We start from the raw sequence: 24,163 nt of genomic DNA, 5'->3' as shown, positions 1-24,163 counted from the left end.
TTTCATTATTCACATATATATATATATAAACATATAAACACTTGACATCAGGCTTTTTAGGCTTTTGTTTGAAGTGCTGTGTTCGCTCACCTCTGTGGAGATTTCTGAGGCTCTTGGAGCTTCTTTTTCCCTGCTCGGCCCACAGAAGGGCCCTTGACCTCAGACTGTGCGGTGTAAAACGCTTGCGGTAGGCAGAGAAGTGTGGATGTCAGAGACACCCAGGCAGGCACTATCTCTTCAAAAAGAAACGAGCAGGGTTTGGGGCACTCTTGCTAAGCTGCTGGCTGCCTGGCCTGAATAATGGGGACAGCCTGGTACTTGTCATCAGGGGCTCTGGTGGAGGAAGGAGAGAGAAGAGGCTAGTTTGATGGCATGAGCAGCTGCTGGGAGGCAGAGACCAAAAGTTAAGAAGGAATGAGTGCACGTCTGTGACCTGTAACTTCAGACATGTTGCTGCTAGCTGTTTGTTACATGTGACTTTCCCAAAGCATTGTCTCATCCCCGGAGACTGGCACACCAGCACCCTAGGAATGCCCGCTCTGAATGGAAAGTTTTCCCCGAGCCCTTTTACAAGCTCTGTCGGAGCCTTGCAGGCGGCAAGGGTGCTCGGCGTGCTGTATCACTGCCAGCAAATCTGCAGTGTTTTGCTCAGCTGCCTGGCAGCACGCTCAGCCCTGCAAGAGGCTGGAGCCTGGTTAAAGTTCCTGGACAGGTCAGGGTTTAACCATAATGAAGTGGGATCCCCTCAGGCCACTGGTTTTCTAAACAGCAGAAGAAGGAGGTTCCTGGCTTGCGTCTCGTGGAAGGGATCCAAGTGCTGAAAGACGCCACCATCACGGCCTCTGCCAGAGTAACCAGGTTATTGATTATCCTCAGGGACTGACTGGGGGGTCAAGGTGTGGTACCCTTCCTAGTTCTTGTCGATATACACCCTACGTGGCAGGCAGCAATAGGAACAAATGCCCCGTTTGTGTCTTTTGTTTCGGCTAAATGCCACTGGATGAACTCCCTTGTAACTCAAGGCCTAGGACAGGGTGCTCACGATGCCAAGTTCTACCCTCTACCTTGCTCTAACGCACAAAGGCAGCAAGCAGCAGCATGCCTGTGCAGGGAGCACGAGGCAGAGGGTGAATGGCAGAGCAGGGAGTGGTCCATGCCCAGGAACACCAAGATCTGCTGCTCTCATCCCCTCTGTCTCAGGTAGCAAAGTGGAAACAGGCCTGGGGATGTTTCCCTGGCGGGACGGGTCTCATACCACCCTGTGTTCCTGCTGACTTAGTTAAATATAGCTGCTAACGGCTGTTGAAATGACTTGGTCCAGGAGCCATGAGGCGTCAGCCGCTCTCAGATGTGACCATCACAGGCAGTACACATGTTGCCACAGGAACCTAGTGACAGGACTTCAGAATCCAATCTACCGGCCTTGCGCCCTGGTTATTCAATAGTGCTGCCTCTTGCAAGTTCCTAGAAAAAAAAAAAAAAAAAAAAACAACACAGGAAAACGTAGAGATCTCAGTGGAGCATGATAAGCTCCTGGAACGTGCTGTTCTCCCCTACTGTTGCTTCTTTGCTGAAATTGCCTTAGCACACTCTCACCTTGCCACATCTGCTATGTCACTTCTTCCCAGACTTCCCAGGGACAAGTCCTAGCGATGCAGTTCCCCATTATTCACCTTCCCTCCCTCCAGGTGCTGGTCCGGTTTGCAGGGGTCCAAGCGAAAAGATATAAACAAGAGCAGCGTTGACAACAAATGCATCTGCCTCCAACACAGCAGACACAACATTTAGCTCTATCTTGGCCCTGGCAAAAACACATTTGCTTTGTAGATTCCATTGAAATCCTCATTATATTTGCGACTGACTTCATCTGCGTGCCAAAGACCAGTTTGCACACCCCCAGCTTCCTCTCCCTCTCATCTCCCTCCCAACAGCTTCACAAGAATTGCAAACAAGAAAAGGCTGGCAACTTGCTGAAAGAACACAAAGACCTTGTCCTTGCTAGCCAGAGCAACAGCACTGGTACCTGTCCGTCAAGAACCTGTGGCTTTTCAGTTTGCATGTTTCTTGCTAACAGTGTTTATCCAGGTAGCACAGATGGGGCGTATCATTTGGCAAGCCTGCCTGTAAGCTTTTTACAACAAAGATGATAACAGGTGCAAGATAAGGGATACGTACAAAACCGGAGTTCATTACAAATACATTTGCATCCAAAGCAGCAGCAGCAGGACTTGGCTCTACTTTATCTTAAAAGCATACACTTTGTGAATTCCATTCAAATACTCACGTTATTTGCATCTGATATCACCCCAGGCAACAACATGGAACCAAACTGTGTTTGTGTGGGCCCGCGCTGCTGCGCAAGGGCGGACAGATAAGTCATCTCTTCTCACGACAGTACTGAGCTTTTAGGGTGGCTCTTGAAAAGCTAGAGCCAAAACTCCGAAGAGAGTGCATTGTCCCCACAGAGATTTACAAAGGAGTACATTAGATAACTAGCAATGCCTTCTCAATCCTTAAAATCTTATTCTGATGTCAAAGTGGAAGCTGGGCAGTTATGTGCTAAGCTCTTGAAAATTTGGCACCGAGTCCTGCTTCTGCCTGTTTGTGTGTTCAGAGAACACGGTGCAGCTGTGGAGAGGCTCTTGGTCAGAGGATCAGTAACCTACAAGCAGTAGAGAGACTGAGGTTAATTAGGGTGATCTGAGTGCTGAAGCTATGTCCTTATTCTGAATTTCTCTCTACATAAGTCCTGTTTTACTCCACTGGCTAAAAAAAGGTAAGAGACTATCCTTACAAAAGATAGGTATCAAAAGGTATCATGCAACAAAAGTTGCATAACTGCTTCACACACGAGTTTGCAGTCTGAATCAGAAATAACTTAAAGTTGGCAATATCCAGCCTTTGCCTGATGGCATATGTAAAGGGCGTTGACAGATCTACCCAGGGGAGTAAAACTGAACCTCACTAAAACTGCAGAAGGCTTGAAAATGTCAGACGAGCAGCAGTTCCTGTGGGTGCAGTGGAGGGCTCCCATGGCTGGTGAAGGTGCTGGTGGATATGAAAAAAAGAGCCATTTGCTTTCCCTCTGTAGGACAGTCACTTCAGTCCTGCAGCACGTGGCCAGGGAAGCACAGAGTGGTCCTCACACTTAATAATTCTGAGACCTTTGTCGTCCATTGTATAGCGTCTTTTACAGTCTTCATTTGTGCTTGAAACTGGGGAGTGAAAGAGCAAATGGTAACAAGAAATAAATGAAAGTTTACGAGCACATTTATCTAAAGTCAAAACCGCAAAAAATAAACATACAGCAGCAACAAAGATGAAAGCTGCAACATCCTTTTGGAACTTTCTGTCTACTTTGCAATTAAGGACTTAAAGGTTTAAACCATGTAAAAAGGGAAAACTGTGTTTTAAAATGTCCCACTGCTTGTTACCACGTGTGTGAACGCATTATTCTGTGGCCAGGAGTGGAACGACTGCAGTTAGTCATGTTTTGTTAGTCACGTTTTGTTACTGTACTCCTTTAAACAAAGATTTTTGGTTGAATATTTTTAGTAGTCCAGGTAAAAATAACTGCATGTGCCTGTTCATTGCGGCATGCAACTGGACAGGAAATACTATTGCTACTCCACAAAGATTTTTCCTTAACTCATATTGGAATGAATCCAGGAGTATTCAGAAGAGGAAAACGAGAGAAAGAAAACATATCCTTGCTCATGCAAGTGCAGAGGATATACCTGTCAGATCTCTGTTCTTATTTCTTCCCTCATCATTACAGCTTAGGGATGCTGGTGTTGGTATCTCATTTTCCAGTGAATACCTGAGCCTCCAGCCTGCTGGTTATGCTGAGGTGGGTCTCCTTCTCTCCTATTCTCTTCTGTATGATCACTTTTTCGGTACAAGCACCTGCATATACGTAGGCCTCCTGTATTTCAGACTCTGTTTGGCTATCACAGGATAGCAGAGGGTCTCTCTTTCTCATTTATATGGTGACAAATAATATCTGGATGTTTTTAACAAGGGTTGGATATAACTGATCAGTATTTTCTGACCCAAAACATTTTTTTTTCCTCCAAAAACTCTATAATACAGCAACAACTGACTTATTTCTACCTAAACCAGTCATTGCTGTCACTAGCATTTCTGCCCAAGGATTTCAGAGTTTTATCTGAGGAATCTGCTGGACAAAATAATAAGTACACATCAGAGAGAGCATTATCTTTCAGCTTCTGAGAGGAGTATTGAAAAAGGCCATGAAATGAGCTCTTTGACACAATTTTATCATTAAAAAATCATAGAAGCCCCTTATTAAGCTTAAAATTTCATATACAGTGTTAAAAGTAACTCCATAAAACATTAACTCTAATCATTATTTTCACTACACTGGCAAAACAAAAGTCTAACGGGCTAGAACCAAAACAGACTTGAAGAAGCTTTTCAATAACTATACATGATATGTGAAATATTTGTTTAAAGAAAAAAAAGTGTAATTTAATGAGAACAGTAAAGGTACAGAATGGCAAGAAACAAATTCAGTGAACTGAGAAAGAGGTCAGGATTAACGTTTTTTATAAGATACCTGGTTAATTCTTTTCTTACTAAGGGTTTAAATCAGATTAACACCATTTTGGTTCATTCAGAGATTAACAGAAGTTAATATTTTATAAGATTTATTTATAATACCCTTGAGGTTTAGAGTATGTTTATGTAACCCTTCTGCCAGGAATTGGCAGCAGCTGAAAGAGTTGGATTCATTTATCTAGGGGTTCTCTCTGAAAACTTAAACAACAGCAGTTTCAGCCTCCACCCAGAAATCTACCAAAGCTAAATGACCTCCTTTGGGTGCCCTGACAAACAATAAATCCTGCTCAAGGCATAGCAAGGGTTTAAAACAAGGTCCAGAGTTTCAAGACAAAGAGAACTTCAGAGACGAGGGAAAGAACTGAGGGAAAGGGACGAAGAAAGACTCAGGATAAACCCACAAGAGCCACTGATCGATAAACCAAATAATGCTGGAATGATGTTCCCAGCCTTCCTCTCCTCCTCTTCCCTTTGTTGTCTTGTCATCACACAAAATAAAGGCTTGCTCTCATTTCCAAACAGATGTCTTGTAACTTGAATGTCACTGCCCACTCAAAACCTCCCCCATATTTACTGTGTGGCTTCAATAATTTTCAGCTAAGCAAATGAACATGCATATTAGTGCCCCAGATCAGGGAGATCCTACTCACTTTCCAGCTCATAGTCTCCTGATCGTGCCAATTCCCTGTGCTGGCATGTATTCTCACCTGACCACGTAGTGAACTGATTCAGAGCAGCAAACTGGTAGAAAACTTCCTCAAGAAAACAAAGAGAGAGCAGTGAATGTTCTGCTGTTTTAATCCCCTGAATCAGCTCCATGTAGTATTAAATGAAAGAAAAGCTGGCACTTGGGAGGAGGATGGCAAGGCTGGGGATGGAAAGCTGGCCTGTTGCTACTTCTACTAATAACTACCCACAGTTTGGGTTGGCATGGTTTTAAGATGAAACAGCTCTTAAGCTTGTTGGTACTTTTGTTAATTTGTTAGTTTATCCTCAGATAGGCCAAACTTTGAGGGGACATGACTGCTCTGCCTGTGACTACAAGACTAGAACAACCGTGTTGTGATGTGAGTCAGCTCTGCAGAGGGACCATATCCAGCACAAGGTCCCAGCAGTGTCCCACAGCCTGCACCTGGAAGCTTTTAAGGTGTCTTTTAGGGATGGCAGCTCTAACCCAGTGTGTCAGGTCTCCCTTGTCCCCGTGTTCATGTGCCACCGCTGTGTTGTGGTGTGCTGGCTCTCTTGCCCGAACATGTTCTGTGTACGAATACTGCTGTGCCCAGCCTGTCACAGCTTGGGACTGCTCCAACGGGATATTTTTATCATTCAGATTCCTCAGATTTGTGGGGTTTGAACACGTGAGTGCCGGGTTTTCCGGAATTTCTTTTGAGGGGAATTCAGCTCAAGCCCATGCCAGCGGCGACCGCCCCGGGAGCCGGGGTAAACTGAGGCCAGGGCGGCGCCGAGGAAGCCATTTGCAGGACAACAAAAGGCTGCACGGCCAAAAACCCCGGACAGAAATAACGCATTCTTGGGTGCCATCTACCGGTACCTTCTCCCTTAAACTTTTACACCGGGCCCTTCTGCGACCCTTCGGCACTTTACGGAGCCGATCTCCGCCTGAGGCTACCTCAGGGTCCTGTCCCAGCGTCCTCCCACCCTCCGCCGAGCCAGTAGGGCGCGGGACCCCCGCTGCGGGAATCGTGTGGGGAAAAGCGGCCAAACCACCGAGGAGCCGCCACTTTACAGAGGACTCGCTCCCAACCCTCCCCGTCGAGGGGGTGAGGAAGGGGCCGTCCCCCTCGGCTGCGCGGGCCGGGGTGAGCGGCAGGAGGGGCGGAGCGGCAAAATGGCGGCCGCCGCCATGGCCGCGGGAGGGCTTCGTCCAGCGCCGTGCCACCGCCTGGTGAGGGCGGCGGGGGCCCGCGGCGGGCAGCCGTGGCTGAGGGAAGGCAGGGCGGCCGTGGCGGCGGGCTGGAGCCGGCCGGAGCCCGGGGGAGAGGTGCAGTACTGCGCCGAGCTGCTGCGGTGAGTGCTCGGGGGGGAGGCCGGGCTCCGCCGCCCGCCCAGCCCGCCTCGGGGGTGGGGAGAGCCGGGGACGGGGCCGGGCGGTGAGGGGGAGCCCGGCCCGGTCAGTGAGGGTAATCCGGCCCGGGGATGGGCCTGAGGAAATCTTAATGTGGGCCGGCTCCTTTCGTTGTGGGGACACCGACCTCCCCTTTTCGGGGGACGTGCGAGGTCCTGAGATGCCCCGCGGAGTGCCAGGGCCCTGCTCCTGTTGTGGTCTTTTCTCCTCGAGTAATATCGGGACCGCAAATAAAAACCTGCGGTGGAAACTGCTGGATAAATATTGGAACTGCAAGGCTGATTTAATCTGTAAACAGTGTTTTTTTTTTTTTTTCTTCCTTCTTTCACAGCTGCTTTTCTTCAGAAGCATTGGACGTTTCCATTTGATTGTTTCAGATTATGCAGTGAAAGATCATCGAAACGGGCATTTAAAAATAATCAGTGCTTTCAGGTCTTGGTTACTGGGAAATAGTCAAACTTTCCAAGGACTCCTTGGAAAAACGAGCAGAGGAAATCCCCCAGCTGGACAGACCTGAAGTAGCTGTCCTGACCTTAAAGCAGGAGGGGGAGGATGCAAAAACATCTTTTCAAAAGCATCTGCCTTTGGTCAAAGCCCAAGGAGCAGGAGCACAGCCCGGAGGCTTTCAGGTCAGGGGACGCGTCCTGCTTTGCTTCTGGAGCTGCAAGCGATGTGCAACGCCCTCTGCTTGTTTCCTAGTCCCCAGGAGTTCAAAGGTACAGGGTTAGAGGAAGAAACCCATCTGCTGTGTAAAGACTCCTGGTTTCTATTTGGATGCTGTTGTTGATGAAAGCAGAGAGAAGGCTTCGAAGTGTGTATGGAAGGAGTGGAGCAGGATAGTCGTCTCCAAACCGACAGCTGTAAAAGACACAAAGTCACATGTGGTCAGCAGTAGTGGTTGAAGTGGGACAGCTAATGCAGAGAAATGTGACCACCTTAAGTTTTCAGCGAAGCAGCAAGCTGCAGATCTTTTCGGGTGCATCAGAATGCATAGCCAGTTTGTGGTTTAGTTGATAAAATTAGAGACTGTGGCTGTGTTTTCGTGGTTGCTCTACCCAGGGCTTACCTGTTACTCAGGAGATCAAAGGCTCTGTGTACAAGCAATATATACAGTTAAAATATTTTTGTTAGCAAACAACTGTGAACAGAATAGCTAGGTCCCAAGTCACAGAAGGCTGGCATCTTTTGTTATTTTCATTAGACATTTTTGTTGTTTTAATGTTATATTAAAACATAAAAAAGACTACTTATAAAAATACATGAGCATTTACAGTAGTGAAGTTAAAAGTGGTTATCCTTTTGGCATCATTTAATTGAAGCTGCTGTTCAAATAGGTCTTTTAAAACTGGCTTTAAGCTGTTTGATTAAAAATATTTTTCTGTAGCAGATACGTTTTCTTGGTTCTTGCTGTTGATGATGTCTGCTCTGGAAGACAAACTTACGAACTGATGATGTTATTCAGTTTTACAATGTGGAAGAAATTCTTAAGACTCTAAACTTTTAATAACACTAAAAGACCAGTAACGGTCCTAATAAAATCTTCCTATTGTGGGTTAATATGTAAGCTTATATTTCTTTGAGAGGGAGACTATGAAACACTAGATAGCAGGCTACCTTAAATTCCCTCCTTTCTTCATTCCTTACCCTAACACACAGAGTTGGGTTGCAACATGATCTACCCCAATATGAACTTAGTTTTACATGCTGAGGCTTTGCTGAAGGTTCCAGAAAATTTGCATTTCTTCTGTTATGTCCAAGGGGGCAATGTCAACATAAAACTCACACTTTTTTTTTTAAACTTTCTTTTTGGTACCTGCAATTTTTAAGCTTAGGGTAAGTGAAAAAAGTTACCAGAGAGAAGACAAATACCTCCGTTGTGCTGCTGTTTACTTTGTGAAATGTATTTCATTGTTTCCTTTCTGGAGGTAGTGGTGTTTCTGTGTTGTGTGAACAACCCAGGCAGACAGCATCGCTGGAACTTGGAAAAAGTGGCTGTAAACCTTGCAGCTCTGCCCAGGTTGGGCAATACTGGGTATTTTTACAGTCTGTTTAGGAAAAAAAAATCCTAGGATTTGAGCTGATGGTACTTTTCAGAAAGAGTCTTAACTGGGGGAGGTTTGATGCATCTGTTGTTTATTATGAACGTGGCCTTTAAAGCCTGCTAAAATCCCCAAATGCTGTTTTCTCATTGATGCTTGTGGATTTGCATCAGGAAAACAAGTTTCACAAGTATTAAGAAAACTCTAAGCATTTGCTAGCTATCAAGCTGCTGTGTGTTGCAGGAGTAAGAAACTGTTACATTTCATTTCCTTTTTGTTTGGTGCTCTAAGTAGCAACCCTAATTTTAACCTCTGGCTTTAGGTTTTTTTTTTTTTTTGCTGTTTTAAGCCGACATTCAAAAGAAACAGAGGACATTTAAGAACAGCAGACTTCTTGAAAATGAGTAAATGTTTAACTTGACACCTACTTCTCCGTTCTTGAGGCATAACTTGACGTTGCTGCTTTTCTTCTAATGAAGAATCGGGTTGCAGGTTTATCGGAAAGTACACAAATACTGTTCAAAACAAGCAGTTTAGCTTTCCTGAGGTGGCCAAGTGGTTTTGGTCATTACAGTTACGAATGATTTTGCAATTTATAATTGTTCCCCATGTGCTCTGATTGTTTTTAATTTAATGGCACACCCACGTGGTCAAATGAAAGCATATCACTTCAGACTGGCGGTGAGTTACCTGCTGGGAAACTGCCACTGCAGCACAGAGTTTTTATGCTTTTAATAAACAAAAACTTGGTGGTTAAGCAGGTACATTACTGCCAAACTCCACAGCACAAGCTTTTAAAGAAATTTGACTTCATGTCTAGAACACAGGCCTGGAGGTCAGACAATCTGGATTCAATTTGCAGTTCTGCCACGGGTTTGTTCCATGCCTTCAGCCAAATACCTTGAGATCAGGATCCGAGAGGTGTGTTGAGAGTTCAGCTTGCATCCCCCCTCTCTCAGAGCTTGCCTTATTTTAAAATAAGCTTAAAAGCTGCCACTTTTGCAGAGTCAGAGTTTTGAACTATAACTTATTCTTACTATTTTAGGAGTTCTATACTAAGCAACAACGTGCCTGATTTACATGGTGCTATAAATAATGTGTGTATTTTCTTTCCTTTTTATAGAAAGCGTGACTATGAAGGGTTTCTGTGTTCTCTGCTGTTGCCTGCAGAATCGCGAACCTCTGCTTTTGCTTTAAGAGCCTTCAATGTGGAACTGGCTCAGGCAGGTATTAAAATACACTTGCGATCTCTGGAAATGTGAAGTAACAGTTTCAGGACTCTAAATTACACCAGTAGCTGGTGTTTTGCTGAGATTTAACTTTTCATACTAGAAAGGGCAATGAATAAAGAAGCCAATACAAACCTCTGGTTTGGAATGGCCCTTGGAAAGTAGCCAGCTGCCCCCAATTTCTTCTGCTCATGTATGTAGTTTTTCTGACTCTCGTTTATGTTCTGCATTTTTGAAATGAAGTGTTAACAAACAGGCTGAGGTCCTTGCTGTTATTATGTGACTGCACCTATGTCCTGGCTTGAAATGCAGTGGTTGGATCAGAAAAGTGTAACTAGCCCCTGTGTTAAGAGGTCAGTCAAAAACCCGAATGATATAATCCGTCCCACGTCTTTCCTGGCAGGAGTTAGGTGAGGGAAATGCTTCCAGGAGGGAAGTCTGTAATTAGAGAGCTGTGGGAGGGGAGCGGCTGCACCCTCCCACTTCTGCTGGGCGGCCAAAACTGCCGGTGCAACCACAAACGTTGGTAACCTTTGCCAGGAAGGAGCAGTCCCAGAGATGTGCTGACCCAGCAACCCCCCGGGTGCAGCCTCTGTGGGCTGTGCTTCTGGCAGCCCTCGCAGGGCTTCGCTCCCTCACTGCTCTTAACCGCTGCTTCTTCTCCTGAGAGAAGAAAGCCAAGGTGGGAGTTGTCCAGAACTGAATTTCCACAGGTTTCAAAGTCAGGTTGTGGTGAATGTTTCATTTTTATTTACTCTCTGCAGTGTTCATATGGTTTGTTAGGAGTAAACAAAAATTCTGAGCCCTTCCCCTAGTGAGTTTGACTGTCCTGTGTCTGTCTTTCCAGTACAGACAGACCCAAGTGCCTTAAGGAGACTGTGAATTTCACTCCAGATATATCCTTTCCAGATCAAAGACTCCATAACTCAGAAGACTACAGGCCTGATGCGAATGCAGTTCTGGAGGAAAGCTGTGGAAGATATATACTGCGATAACCCACCCCATCAGCCAGTTGCTGTAGCACTATGGAGGGTAAAATACATCTGTATTGTCCCAAAATTCACTTGACCAAATCATTGCTGTGAGAAATAATTCTGTTGCTTTGTGTCCGCTGTGTTGCGTTGCTAACTGCATTATTTTATGTCAAACGGGTAATGTAAAGGGTGTGTATGTCTATGTGTGATGTTGTAAGTTACCTAGGAAGAGCAGAATTGGAAAAGGAGAATATTTAGGTAGGACCTACTTGGAGGCTCAGGCTTCTGTGAACCGACTGCTTTTTTCTCTTCTGTTTAGGAGAAGGGCAAAGGAAATTGCGCTAAACTGTAAGTTTACACCCTTCACACCTAGTTACTGGGCAACAGGGAGAATCTTCATGCAGTCTTTCTCCTTGCTGGAGATTTGTTTGGTGACTTCTATTTATATACGATGTTCTGTGCTGATCCTTTTGTGTGCATTGAGTAACAGGGAATGTACTTGTGAACTTTAACGGTTTATTTTTACCAAGACCCTGCATGTGAGTTCTGGCAGGCACTAGAACGTTGCTCAGGAAGTACACCTACAGATCCGTTCCTCTTCTGGTCATGGCTGAAGAAACATAAGTTTTTTTTAGATTGTTTTTTTTGTTGTTGTTTCTAGTAGTCAGACCTGCCATTGATATGTTTAATAGACAATTGAAGGCCTGGAGGCAGTATAAATGGATTTCCCCTCGATGCTGATTCAGCATCACAGAATAATTTAGTTTTTAGGGGCCTCTGGTTGTCAGCTAGTCCAGCTTCCCACTCAAAGCAGGTCAGACTTCAGAGTCAGTAGATCAGGTGTTCAGGGTCACGTTGAGTTTAATTTCTTCAGGGATGGAAATTCTGTAAGGCCTCTATAAGATCAGAACTTGTGTTAAAAGTAGGGATCTCTGAGCTCCTGGACTGGAAAAGTTGAATTTTGTCTAAATTTCCATAGCTGAATGCAGTTAAGATAGATCCCAGAGGCAGTTAATGTATGGACCTGCTGAAGAACAGGCAGACAAAAGTGGGTTCTTCATCCAAGTATTTATCTGTGTTATTCCTGTTAAAAATCCCAGGAGAAGCAGAGCACCCACTGCAACGAGGGGTTAGAACAACGCAGTTCCTGTGGGATTGGAGCTTTTAACTTGTTGCCATCTTGGCTTCACATCCACTCTCTGCTGCACCTTTGAGACCACAAAAATGAGTCCTTTCCAAATCTTCTTTGAATGACTTTTAGCAGTGCCGAACCTTCAGTCTGTCCCTGATTTTTCCTCCTTCAAACGTGAAATAAAACATAAGCGAGCATTTGTTCCTGTCTACCAACGCTCAGATTAAAATTGGTTTTGAACAAGGTGCTGTTTGTTTAACTAAGAGAAAAGATAGGTAAAGCCAAGAAGTAAAATAAAGGAAAAACACCTGTTTAGTCACTTTTAGGAAGCCCAGAGCTATTCATAAGCATCTCCAGCTCATACAAAGTGTGTGCTGTAACCACAACAAAGTGTTTGTACGGTTAGGATGAAGACTGGCAAATGTTGTGAGCCTTTGTGCAAAGTTACGGGACTTAGAATATCACCCTGGCTGGATCTTTAACACAAACATTAAGATGCAGGATTGGTAGTTCTGCATGTCAGTCTGTCTGTGCCTTTGATTTTATTTTATTTTTTTTTGTTCTTTCTGTCTCCATTCCAGCCTGTGGCAAACTGCCCAGGAACAAGACGGTTTTCTCCCCAAATGCCTTCATCTCCTTTCCAAGGAGGAACTTGCTTTTGTGTAGCTTAACATACTTTTGTTTCTGAAGATATCATCTCATTTTAATTGTCTGAGTAGATTAGGTACAAGTCAGTTTTGGGTATGATTGTGTATATTTTTTCCATCACTTCTAATTTCAGGCTGCTCATGTGTATATCAGTGTGGGGCAGAAATGTTTATTAGCTGAAGCTTAACTTAGAAAAAAATCATCCAGATATAAATCATCCGGATAGTGAGATATAAATTGCAGCCCTTTGCAGCAGCTCTGACCGCCAGTCATAGTCCTTTCTCACAAAGCAGAAAATTGATTTTGAAGTGGAAGAAAGAAATGGCCCATCTCTCTGGTAAGATCTGACCTTACATGTGATTTCTCTGAAGGAAGACCAATGTGAGACAATCCAAACAGAACTGGTTGCGAAATAAGCTGTTGAGAAATAATTCAGAAATTATTTTTAGGAGCTTTGTTACCTCTGACCGCTGCAGAGCACTGTAACAAACTAACAGCACAGCCTGTCCTGGTGACTTCTGCACTCGAGAAAATCCTCTCTCATATTTCTAAATCATATTTCTGTATTTCAGCGAATGCCCAAGAATGACCTATTTAAAGAGTGCAGCTTCACAAATCTTCGTGAATATCATTGCATTTCCTAGAAAGTAACATTGGGAAATAGATTGGCTGAAATCTTAAGTGTTGCAGAGCTGCTAATAGAACTAGCATGCATTTGGCACAGTGTTTTTTATGTATACTGTGTTCTCACTGTTGAGTTTGTATGAAGACAGTTTTGATTTTCCAGGAAAAAATAATAATTTATCATGTTAAAAGTTTTTTCTAAAGTTTTGTATATTCCAGAATACTCAAATTTGGATTCTGAGAGATTTATGCACTAGTAAAGTATATAAATAGCCTATAAAAATATTTATAGAATAATTAATAGCTCAACTCTCAGTGACTTTAATGTAATTTTAGATGGCAACTGTATATTTTTTCCTACTAGTATGTCCATTTTGAACATAAGAAAAGTGAAACCAAACGTCCCATTTCTGTGGAAGAAACCATTTTTAAAAACTTGAAAAATGAGGATGTGTTTGGATGACAGTGGTTCAAAATGGATGTAATGTACAAGTAGGGCAATTTAGCAGAAAAGTAGTATGAAAAATATCTTTCAACCTTCAGAATGCAGTACTACCATCAGTTTATATACGTTAACATGGATGTTTTATTTGATAATTTTCAGGCCGTCAAGAGGCATAACTTGACTAAAATGTGGTTCACGAAGATCATTGATGAAAGAGTAAGTATTTACCATTCAAAGTCTGATTCTGTTTTCAGTCATATTAGAATTTCTCCCCTTAATTTTATGAGTTTGTGTGTAAAAACGAGCTTAAGTAATTAATCTTTTCCAGACAGTGGTATTTCTCCTGAGAATGGTACTTTTTAATTTCCTTTTAGTTCTTCCGTAGTGCTCTTACTCATAATTTCTGCCCTTTTTGGCCAAAAAGGCTAATAGGATCCATTTAGAATTTTAGTGATGTAGCTTGTGAGTCCACACCTTTCTTGTTCCCTGCTCTGATAACCAGTGTATCTGTGCCCATGATTTCTGTTGTTGGCCTTTGTTTCTGATTTACAGTGGTTTCCCCTAGATGTTTCCATTGGGAGTTATGCTTGGATACCTTTCTGTATATAAATGAGGGAAGTCCTATTTTATATTAAATAGTGAGATCTTCATATTCACCTGTTAAGAATTTTGGAAAACTGCATTTTAATAGAAAAGGAAATGAAGATACATAAGAAGCAAGCCTCATGCATAGTCTCTTTTTGTGCCATTCCAATCCTGCCCTGTTCATTAACATCTTTTTTAATTCTTTCTCATCTCTTTTATTACCATGTCACTTTTGCCCCTAAATAGCCTTCTCTTACGATGAGTCATGGAAATAAAACCTCAAAATTGGAATGACCTCTCTGAACCTTTCTGCCACACTTTGCTGCTTTTTCCTGTTGTGGCTGTGGAGTTTTTGCTGAACATTAATTAATTTTAATGTATTAAATGAATTTTAATAATTAATTTTAATGTAAATCAGAACATTAAAATAACACGAATCTAAATATCCACCCTTTTTTGGGGAAAAATGAGAGGAACAATTTCAGTGGTACAGCAATGCTGCTACCAACTCTGACATAAGGGAAAGAATGAAAAGGTAAGGGCACAAATTTCTTAAAGTAGCTTCGCTGCTGAAGCTGGTATCACTTAAAGTTATACCTTGAGAAAATTGATAGCAGCAACGCTCTGCAAGCAATTGACTGTGAAAGGCTTCAGAGTTTTTAAATCTTAAAACTGGTATATTTTAACCACAGAAGCTATTAGGACAGGAAGAATGATGGAGGGTGTTATATTTTTGGGGTGTTTGCATACGACTTTGAAACTCATGTGTATTTGATGGATTGTTTTTTTTTGTGTGTGTGTGCATATTCTCAAGAATATATTCCTGTTCATCTAAATTTCTCTGTGCTTCAGTTTCTAATAAGGTATTAAATTTGGCACCTCGGTATCATTTTGTTTTGGCTGTATCTTTTTTTCTGGAAAATTCTGATGTGTCTTTATTGCACAAGGTTATAATTGCTCCAGTACCTGGACTTGGTTGCAGTTGCATGTAGTTTATGGTAGACTACCTCCAGGTTTTAATGCCTGTTTCTACCTGAGTGTATATTCCCTTTATCTCTTCATTTTGTCCTTCGTTTCTAACAGTAAATCAGTCTAATGTGTGTACAATAAAAAACTTACAGAAATAGCAGTTCTGTGTACCTTTTACTGAAGTTTTGTGTTCAAATTGCAGGAGAAGAATTTGGATGACAGAGCATACAGTAACATCCAGGAGCTTGAGACGTATGCTGAGAACACGCAGAGTGCTCTCTTGTACCTCACTTTGGAAATGCTGGGTAGGTGCTTTCCCCTTTTTAGGTCTTGTTGACGACTCATTAGTACTGGTATGATATTTATTGATGCTTCAAGACAAACAAACACTTTTTTTTCCACCAAGGTTTAATTTCAGTATAGGTTGTCCCTTCAGATACCATCTTAATGTTCAACCATAAACCTGGAGTCTTAATTGCCCCTCTCCTGAAAGTACGCACTTTCCTTAGAAACTGTTTAGTGGAAAGGTCATTGAAGTGTATTTTCATACTTTGTTCTTTCTCTTAACAATGTCTTCTGTTTTCTTGTCCCTATTATGGAGTGTGGTAAGTTCAGCTCTCTCCTGTATTTTCTGATTGTCCCACTTGGCAGAACACAGAGTGCTGTAGTTACTCTGCAGCTATTGTTCTGTATTCTTGTGATCTGTACTGGCTATCCTGAAACAGTTGACTTCCAAACCTGTAAGGTTCCCTTGGTAATGTTGCAAATTTGGGTCTGAATCCTTGCTCCTTCCTAAAAGTTGGTAAAATATCAATGTTTAGGCTGAGCGCAAGTCATTGTTAACTCGTATTCTTTGAGGCTTTTTTTTTCTTTTCATCCCTAGTTATATGTAAAGCCTGAGTCGCCCAGTCAGTAAGTTATACCTATTGATTCCTCCAAGCCACAGTCTGCTTTCTACTGCCATTACTAAAATAAATCCATGTAGTCTGCCTATAGTGACTATTTCCTAAAGGTCCTGAGACACATGCAAGGCTCAGGCAGGCTTGGGCAGTGATTCTGGTATGCCCAGTATCATTTCTAGGTGCCAGGCAGGCTCACTGATCTGTAACTCCTGTATCCTCATTTCTGTCTTTGTAGAATGTCGCTTCCGGTAGAACTTTAACTGTGAATTTTAATTTTCCTTTAAATTTTCATTTTATCCTGGGTCAGTCCCATGATCAGTATAAGCCAATTTTACACGGTCTTGCCATGATGAGGGGTGGTGCTGCTGTACCCGACTCATCTTCCTCTTGTTTCAGTTCTAACACCAGCCGTGCAGTAGCCAAAGGTAGTTGTAGTGGTGATCTGATCCAGTTTACCATGTTACTATCTCATTGCTCACTACAGCACAAGGGAGGTGGCACAGAAATATGGGTTCAGTGGGGGAAGCATAGCACCGTCCTTTTTGGCTTCGGGACACTGCTGAATCTGCTGCAGCTAATTGATGAAACGAGGAATCTCACACTTGAATGAATTCTCTGGCAGGAAAATCAGTTCTTGAAATACTGCTGTCTTGGAAGAAGGCATGCCAATTCTCTACACAAGACTATGTAGAGATGGGTTGTATCTGAATAGGTGCTGCTCCACAAAGTACGCCCTTTACCAAAACTGGAACTAGCAATGAGGCATCTTGCTTCTGAATGTGGGAATCAACAAATTTCCCTGCTGCTTTGCACCTCTGAGGTCTCAAGGCAACTTAAACATAGGCAGTTCTATCATGGATCAATACACTCGTTAGCTAAATACTTAAATAGCTCTGTAATACACATTAGGGAAGACCCCTCAGAAGGGCTGGCAGTATGTTTCTAAACATATTATTTCTGCAATTTCAGGTGTGAGGGACATCCACGCCGACCATGCAGCCAGTCACATTGGGAAAGCGCAAGGCATAGTTACCTGTTTAAGAGCAACTCCGTACCATAGTGCAAGACAAAAGGTCTTTCTTCCCATGGACATTTGTATGTTGGTAAGAGAAAGGAGTTACCTGGATTTGAATAATATAAAGTTTCTAACTGTCTCAACACTAGATAGATCACACTTCGTTAGCACAGAAATTTCGTGCCAAAAGAAGGGCAATGAAGCTGGTGAAGGGACTAGAGAACAAGTCTTATGAGGAGCAGCTGAGGGAGCTGGGGTTGTTTAGCCTGGAGAAAAGGAGGCTCAGGGGACACATTATTGTGATTTACAATTACCTCCTTTAGGATGTTGTAGCGAGGTAGGGATCGGGCTCTTCTCCTAAGCACCAAGTGATAAGATGAAATGGCCTCAAGTTGTGCCAGGGAAGGCTAAGGTTGGATATTAGGAGAAATTTCTTCACTGAAAGGGTTGTGAGGCACTGGAACAGGCTGCCCAGGGAAGTGGTTGAGTCACCGTCCCTGGAGTTCTTCAAGAAACATGTAGATGTAGAACTTCGTAGCATGGTTTAGTGGTGGACTTCAGTACTAGGTTAAAGGTTGGACTAGATGATCCTAGAGGTCTTTTCCAACCTGTATGATTCCATGAAACAGAATGCCTTTTTTAATTTATTCTTACAACAGTTTCTGCTGTGGCCCAGTAATACTCATGACTCAAAAGTCATGGTTTTATATCTTCTGGGAGGTGAGAGGAGTGACCTTCATGAAACTCCAGGGTGATTTTGTTTCCCCTTTTTTTAAAAATAAATAAATAAATAAATCTAGTAGTATTTTCGCTTTAAGTATTCTGCAGAAGGCACAGACACTGAAGTAGGTTGGGTTTATAGGATTGTAGAAGGGAGCTGCTCCCTGCTTTCAGCCCTTCTGGGACTGGATGGTATGGGAGGCTTTCCAAGTTCTTTGGTTTTCAGCTGTAGCCTGAAAAATTCAGTCATCCTTGCTGCAGAAGGTGTTTTACAGTGAAGCTGCGTAGTTAAAGATCAGGAGACTGGCAGACAGCTTGCATCCCTTCTGTGCAGACTGAGCATCTTGCAAGCATTTCAGCTGCTGGCAAGTATTGCGGAGTTATATTTGAATCTGGCCCTCCCGTGAAGCCTACCTGCCTGCCTTTGGACAGTTTTCACATCTGAATGTTGCAGAGAACAGCAGGCAACCGGTGCAATTCTGAATCAATTCTTAATATACCATATTCTGTCTTCCTTTGGTCACTGTACTCACAGAATGTGTGGTGGGTGTGGTTTGTTTTTTTTTCAAACCTGGTGGTGCACACCAATCCCAAGATAAGCGTGGCTTCTTTGTTAACTTCTCTTGGCCTTATTCTGCTTAATATTGCTTTTTGGTTTATGTTTTCAAAAATTGGGCATCTAAGCTGATCCAACTTCCCAAAACTTCAAAACCTGACTTGCTTATCTGACTGGCCACAATGTCTTTAGGGAGCAAGTTCGTGCAGAAAGAATCAGTACCAACTGTTCTCTTTGTTCTATTTTTTTTCTAAGTGACCAAAAAAAAAAAAAATAAAAGGGGTGGTGGTGCAGAGAGGAGGCAGCAGCAAAACGCACTTAGGCCCTTTCAGCCATATGCCTGTGGTTTGGTTGCTGGGATGGGCTTTTGAGGATTCTTATATTTCGTGAAGCTAAAATGGAGCCTTGATATTTGTTGAAGGGTTTTTACTTTTTGATTTTCCTTCCCGTGTCTAGCATGGCGTTTCTCAAGAGGATTTCATAAGAGGCAAGCAAGAGAAAAATGTGAGAGATGTCATTTATGACATTGCCAGCCAGGCCCATATTCACCTAGAACATGTGAGTTTCCTTCCTCTTTTTTCTTTCTTTCTTTCCAATAAACATAATTGATGCTAACCTTTTACAAAACATTGTGAATATGTTGTTAGAAGATTTATAGCTGCATCAGAGGGCTGGATCCCCTCTCCTATAAGGACAGGCTGAGGGAGTTGGGATTGTTCAGCCTGGAGAAGAGAAGGCCCTGGGCAGACCTTACAGCGGCCTTCCAGTGCCTAAAGGGGGCCTGCAGGAAAGCTGGGGAGGGACTCTTTGTCTGGGGGTGTAGGGATAGGGCAAGGGGGAATGGCTTTAAACTAGAAGAGGGGAGAGTTAGATTAGGTATTAGGAAAAAATTCTTTACTGTGAGGGCGGTGAGGCCCTGGCACAGGGCCCAGAGAAGCTGTGGATGCCCCATCCCTGGAGGTGCTCAAGGCCAGGCTGGATGGGGCTTTGGGCAACCTGGTGTGGTAGGAGGTGTCCCTGCCCATGGCAGGGGGCTGGAACTGGGTGGGCTTTAAGGTCCCTTCCAACCCAAACCATTCTGTGGTTCTGTGTGATACCTTATTTCAGATATTTTAAGCTTAGTTACTTTGAGAGAAATTTAAATTTAAGAAAAAAAAAAAACATTTAAATATTTTACAGCTACTTCTGTATGAATAAGATATTTATCTGTCTGTACAGATGTAGAGAAGACAGTTTTCTCACTACCAGGTCCAGTTGCATATATAAAAATACTGCCTAAAAGCCTTACTGCTGGGAGAGAAACTTCCAGCAGACTTTTATAAGTGCAAGAATATGCCAGCATGGGATCAGCACCGCAGAAGGCGCTTGTGAAGTACCATCTGCACAGCACAGTGGAATGGCTGCCAGGAAAGCAGGGCACGTTGGCTTTAACTGCTGCTTAGTGTGTGGGGAGGGAGGATCCGTTCCCCAACTTGACCAGCCGTGCTGAAAGCTGTGTTGGGAAAGGTGCTTTCTGTTTCTTTTCTGGCCCACAGCCAAGTGCGTTAGGAAAGACTTCTCTTTTTTTGGAACAGTTGATAATGAATCCTAAAGAAGTGCATAGGCCTTTTTTCCCTTTTTTTTATGTTGATGCTCTTATTCTAGACCCAATCTGAACTGCCTGTTGGTACCTAATTCAAAAGAATGCTTCATCAGCAATGTTACATCTGCCTTTATCTGGAAAATAAAGCTTGCAAGAAGCACTGTAAAGAGTGTCTTGTGTCTACACGTATGTGTACAGATGTACTTTGAGCATTGCACCCAATGCTTCCAATAAAGGTGGTCTGAAAGGTACCACTGCAAAGGAAAGACGTGTCAGAAGTCTCTGCGTTTACCCCATTAATATAGTCCTCTACTGCAGCGTTATCCATGATCACAAAGTATTTTCTTCAGTAAAGCAGGAGAGCCCTTCTTCTTTTAAATTTTTCTGAAGGTAAAATGAGGCTCCCTCGTCTGTTCCATGAGTTGTTACCTAGTTGATTGATTTTTTTTTTGTTCAAATGCAGTTAGTTGAGTAGTTCTTTTTGTCACAGACATGTAGCCTCAGTCATTATTTTAATATAGACTATTTATAATTTATATTAGGTGCATTCCTGTTCATGCTGTTTTGCCTGATGTCTCTGTTTTTGTTGTCACGTGCCCAAGGAAACTGTTTATCCCGTTTGAGAAGCAGGGAACAGAAGAAGAAAATGCAAGGTCAAAACTGCCCACTATCTTTGATGTTCAAGCTGAAACCTCTTGATTTTTTTTTTTCCCATTACTCCTCTACCTGCAGTGCAGGGTGTATAAAACCTGCTGACTCGGGTTGTGATTGTGGTTACAGAAACACTGAGCACCTGGCCTGAAAAGTCTCATATCAGTGGTGGGAGGCACGGAAAATAAGCAATGTGTAGCTGTTGTCCAGCTGCTTAAAACTTGGTCGCTGGTATTGCATGGAAGCTTTGGGACAGAGACAGAGATAATTCAGTTCTTTAAGGCAGTTCTTTAGTCAGTTCTTTAACTAACGCAGAACCTTAGTTCTTTTCCTTCCCACCCCATTCCTAGAGCCCTGCCCAAACTGCACACCAGGAGGTTCCTATGGAAAATATGTAATGTGATCATGTAATTGGAGACTATAAAGAAAAGCATGAACACAAAGAAAACAGATTAGGGCAATAATTAGCATTTTATTCAGTTGAGTATTGGTCTTGGCACCCTCTCCCTTTCCTTTTTTAATAGTCTTAATAAAAAAAATCCCTCTCTGAATACTTGCCACAATCTCCGTCGTCATCAGTGGACGATAATGGGCAGTGGGGGATCTCTAGAGGATTCATACTACTTGAAACTGGTATTAAGAGGCAGTAATAGTAGGGTATTAGCCTCATTAATGATCAGATGGTCTTTGTTAATGCAAAAATAAAGATACTTTTTCCCCTAATGGACGAAATAGGCATTTGCTGGCAGTGTGTTCTGGAGATTTCAATGCTTCAGGTGAATGTAATGGGCTAGTGCCTTTAAATGCATCTATTCTATGCCTTTTTATTTTGCTTAAGGGCGTTCTCAACCACTACCCTCTGTCCTGGTTGGAATTATTTGGGGGTGGTGAAGCTTAAACCTGCAGAGGGTTTAACCATCTCAGAATTTGGCACGTGTTTTGGAGGATGAAGATAACAGTTATCATCCATCTTTCACAATCAAAAGAAACAATCTCAAAATGCTAAATAAGTCTCAGGGATATTATATGAAGCATATTGTACTAATATGGCACTTGATCTCGGGAGAGAAGTTTCTGAAGTGTGGTCAGCTCTTCCTGAGACTGCTGCTGCTGACCAGCAGAGGGCAAAATAAGATAGTGAAGATTGCAGTTTTCTTTAGGACTTTGGTGTTTTATTAGAATAAAAGCATATAATAAAAGGGCTGTGTCAGTCCCACAGTGAGCCCTTTGAAATGTGCTAGCAGGCTTTATTCGTTCCTCCTTTTTCTCTTAAGCGCTGTCTCCCACATTCCTCTAGGGTGGTCTCCTTTGGCTTTTTGCATTTATCTCAGCTATGCTCTATCAGTTTACCAGGGAAGATAACATGCTTTCTAAATAACAGTCACACAAACCCATTCTGAGTTAAGAAGATCAAGCAAGATTACTTTTTTTCTTTCATCTCACAATTAGTAAGCTAGAATATAAGATCAAGGAGCATAATTTTCCTTTTATATATATGCATAGTATTTCATCTCAAAGCTTTAAAATAATTTGCCCTGTGCAAAGATTCAGTATTTTTCCTTCCTAAAGTTTCAGCCACGATTTCTCTAGAAAAAATCTAGAAAAATAACAAACTCATACATACTCATCAGTGTTTGTGAAGGGCTTTTTTGTTTGTTTTAGCAAAAGAAAGGGCAAAACTAGAAGGGATTCACTGTTTATAAATAAGCACTATGGAAGATTTGCTTCAGTTCTGTTAGATGTAGCTGAGTTGTACATGTGTTTAAACTGTAGATTTGATTCAGCTGTGGTTTGGACTGTTTACACACAGCTACTGAGGACCTGAGGCACTGACTGAATAATTTCAGAGTCCCATGAATATAAATGGAGCATAACTGAAGTGCTGGGACTGACGGTAAGGCTGGACCAAAAAGGTCCAGACCAAAAGACTCAGAGAAAGGCATTTCTGGCCTTCCATCAGTGCTGTCCCTTGGGATGCAAAGAATTACTTGGTGGGGAAAAAATTGCTATGCTATACTTGTTAAATCACATGCAGCGTGGAACTTTGTAGGAGCGAGGGATGCTAATTTACATTGTTTTATTATTTATTACGTAAACTGTAAGGTTGTCAAAAGATGAAAGAGTTCTAGCAGGCGTCTCCCAGCATTACATACTTTGGGTAATTACTTTTGCATGGGGTGAGGGATGGTGCTGGCTTGCACGTAGTGAAAAATTACAGCTTCAGTATGTCAAAGTAAGCAGGGACGAAGCTCATTCTGTTGCCTCTAAATGTTACATACAGAGTATTTGATGTTTAATCTGAAATGTTAAACTCTCCTGATAAGTGTTTTTTTTTTTTTTTCCCACCTACCTTACCCCATTTACTTTCAGGCTAGATCTTTCAGGAAGAAAGTTCCTGCGAAGGCATATCCTGCTTTTTACTGTACGGTGGGTGCGATATCGTGCACTGGTGAAATGATGGCCTCGTTTTTGTGCTAGTGTGTTTGTGAACAGGAGAGTATCACATTTAAGCATTGTTAACTAATGCTTCATGTGTCTATGGGAGAATGTGAACCCTAAAACTTCTGAAAGTCATAATGTTCCCTTCTGTGGAACCTCGTAGGTTTGATCAATGCTTCAATCCTTCTTTGTCTACGTAATTTCTCCAAAGGTGTCTGTGTATTCGTAGCCTATCTTTCTAATGCCAGGGGCCAAATCCTTGTCTGTTTTTATCATTGCTAGTTGGTCTAGTAGAAATTAATGCTCCTCTTCTCAAAAGTTGCCTTTTCTGTATCCTTCAAGTGCGATGGTTACACTACCACTTGCTAAAACAGGCAAACTGTCAAGCCTTTTTGCAGTTCCTTATCGGGTTCATGTATCGCTTTTTAAATTTAATGCCCAATTATTTGTGTGCGCCATATGGACTAAGCTTTTTTTTTCTTTTCTTTTCTAGGTTGCTTTAGATGCTTATTTATATAATATACGGAAAGTGGACTTCAATATATTTCATCCAAGCTTACAAAAGAGGAGTACATTATTACCATTGTATTTATATATTAGATCTTGGAAAAAAACATATTAAAATTTTCTTAACATAAGATTTTCTCAGACTGCTGCGTTTTTATTCTTTAATGTCTTCACTTGATAGAATTGTTAAGTGTCTGACTTCGCACTTCTGCAAACTGCTGTTCCTGGGAAGCAGCAGATGTGCATGAACTGTAGCTGTCAGCCTGCTGGCAGTAGTTAAGTTTGTTCTTGGAATATTAGGCCGATATCTCTGCTTCACAAGTCTGCCAAGTCATATGTCCTTGTCTGAGATTACTTTTCTTGTCTCATTTCTTGTAATAACAGCAATGTAATAGAGCTCTTCTTGGACAAATTCTGTACTAGTGGATACTTCTGATAGCTTCCTTTTCACTGCCAAAAAGAAACACCAACAAAAACCC

The 24,163-nt window shown here is 42.4% G+C and overlaps 1 protein-coding gene and 1 long non-coding RNA gene across 11 annotated transcripts; one reads left to right on the top strand and one right to left on the bottom strand.

Annotated features, from left to right (window-relative positions):
- Positions 1 to 8: 8 nt before the first annotated feature.
- On the bottom strand, positions 9 to 5,686 carry LOC310893890. Its single transcript, XR_014579392.1, has 3 exons — positions 2,285 to 5,686; positions 1,597 to 1,691; positions 9 to 1,464 (listed from the first exon to the last, which is right to left on the bottom strand). It is a non-coding gene; the product is annotated as an uncharacterized lncRNA (long non-coding RNA).
- Positions 5,687 to 5,982: 296 nt separating this feature from the next.
- On the top strand, positions 5,983 to 23,815 carry NDUFAF6 (NADH:ubiquinone oxidoreductase complex assembly factor 6). 10 transcript variants are annotated; one of them, XM_083823366.1, is made up of 11 exons: positions 6,470 to 6,609; positions 6,999 to 7,383; positions 9,830 to 9,929; positions 10,845 to 10,967; positions 11,229 to 11,257; positions 13,918 to 13,974; positions 15,515 to 15,617; positions 17,184 to 17,317; positions 18,962 to 19,063; positions 23,109 to 23,165; positions 23,671 to 23,815. In XM_083823366.1, the coding sequence occupies exons 6-11, from the start codon at positions 13,945 to 13,947 to the stop codon at positions 23,797 to 23,799; spliced, it is 555 nt and encodes a 184-aa protein (XP_083679492.1). In that variant the 5' UTR covers positions 6,470 to 6,609; positions 6,999 to 7,383; positions 9,830 to 9,929; positions 10,845 to 10,967; positions 11,229 to 11,257; positions 13,918 to 13,944; the 3' UTR covers positions 23,800 to 23,815. The 10 variants fall into 10 exon arrangements, 9 of the variants coding, with proteins under 9 accessions (XP_083679495.1, XP_083679496.1, XP_083679491.1 ...); XR_014579388.1 differs by lacking the exons at positions 6,999 to 7,383; positions 11,229 to 11,257 and adding an exon at positions 20,630 to 20,740 and having other exon boundaries at positions 6,408 to 6,609; XM_083823371.1 differs by lacking the exon at positions 11,229 to 11,257.
- The last annotated feature ends 348 nt before the right edge of the window (positions 23,816 to 24,163 follow it).

This window comes from Anser anser (genome assembly GCF_964211835.1).
Source record: "Anser anser genome assembly, chromosome: 2".
NCBI classification, from domain to species: domain Eukaryota; kingdom Metazoa; phylum Chordata; class Aves; order Anseriformes; family Anatidae; genus Anser; species Anser anser.
This window is presented reverse-complemented; position numbering and strand designations above follow the sequence as displayed.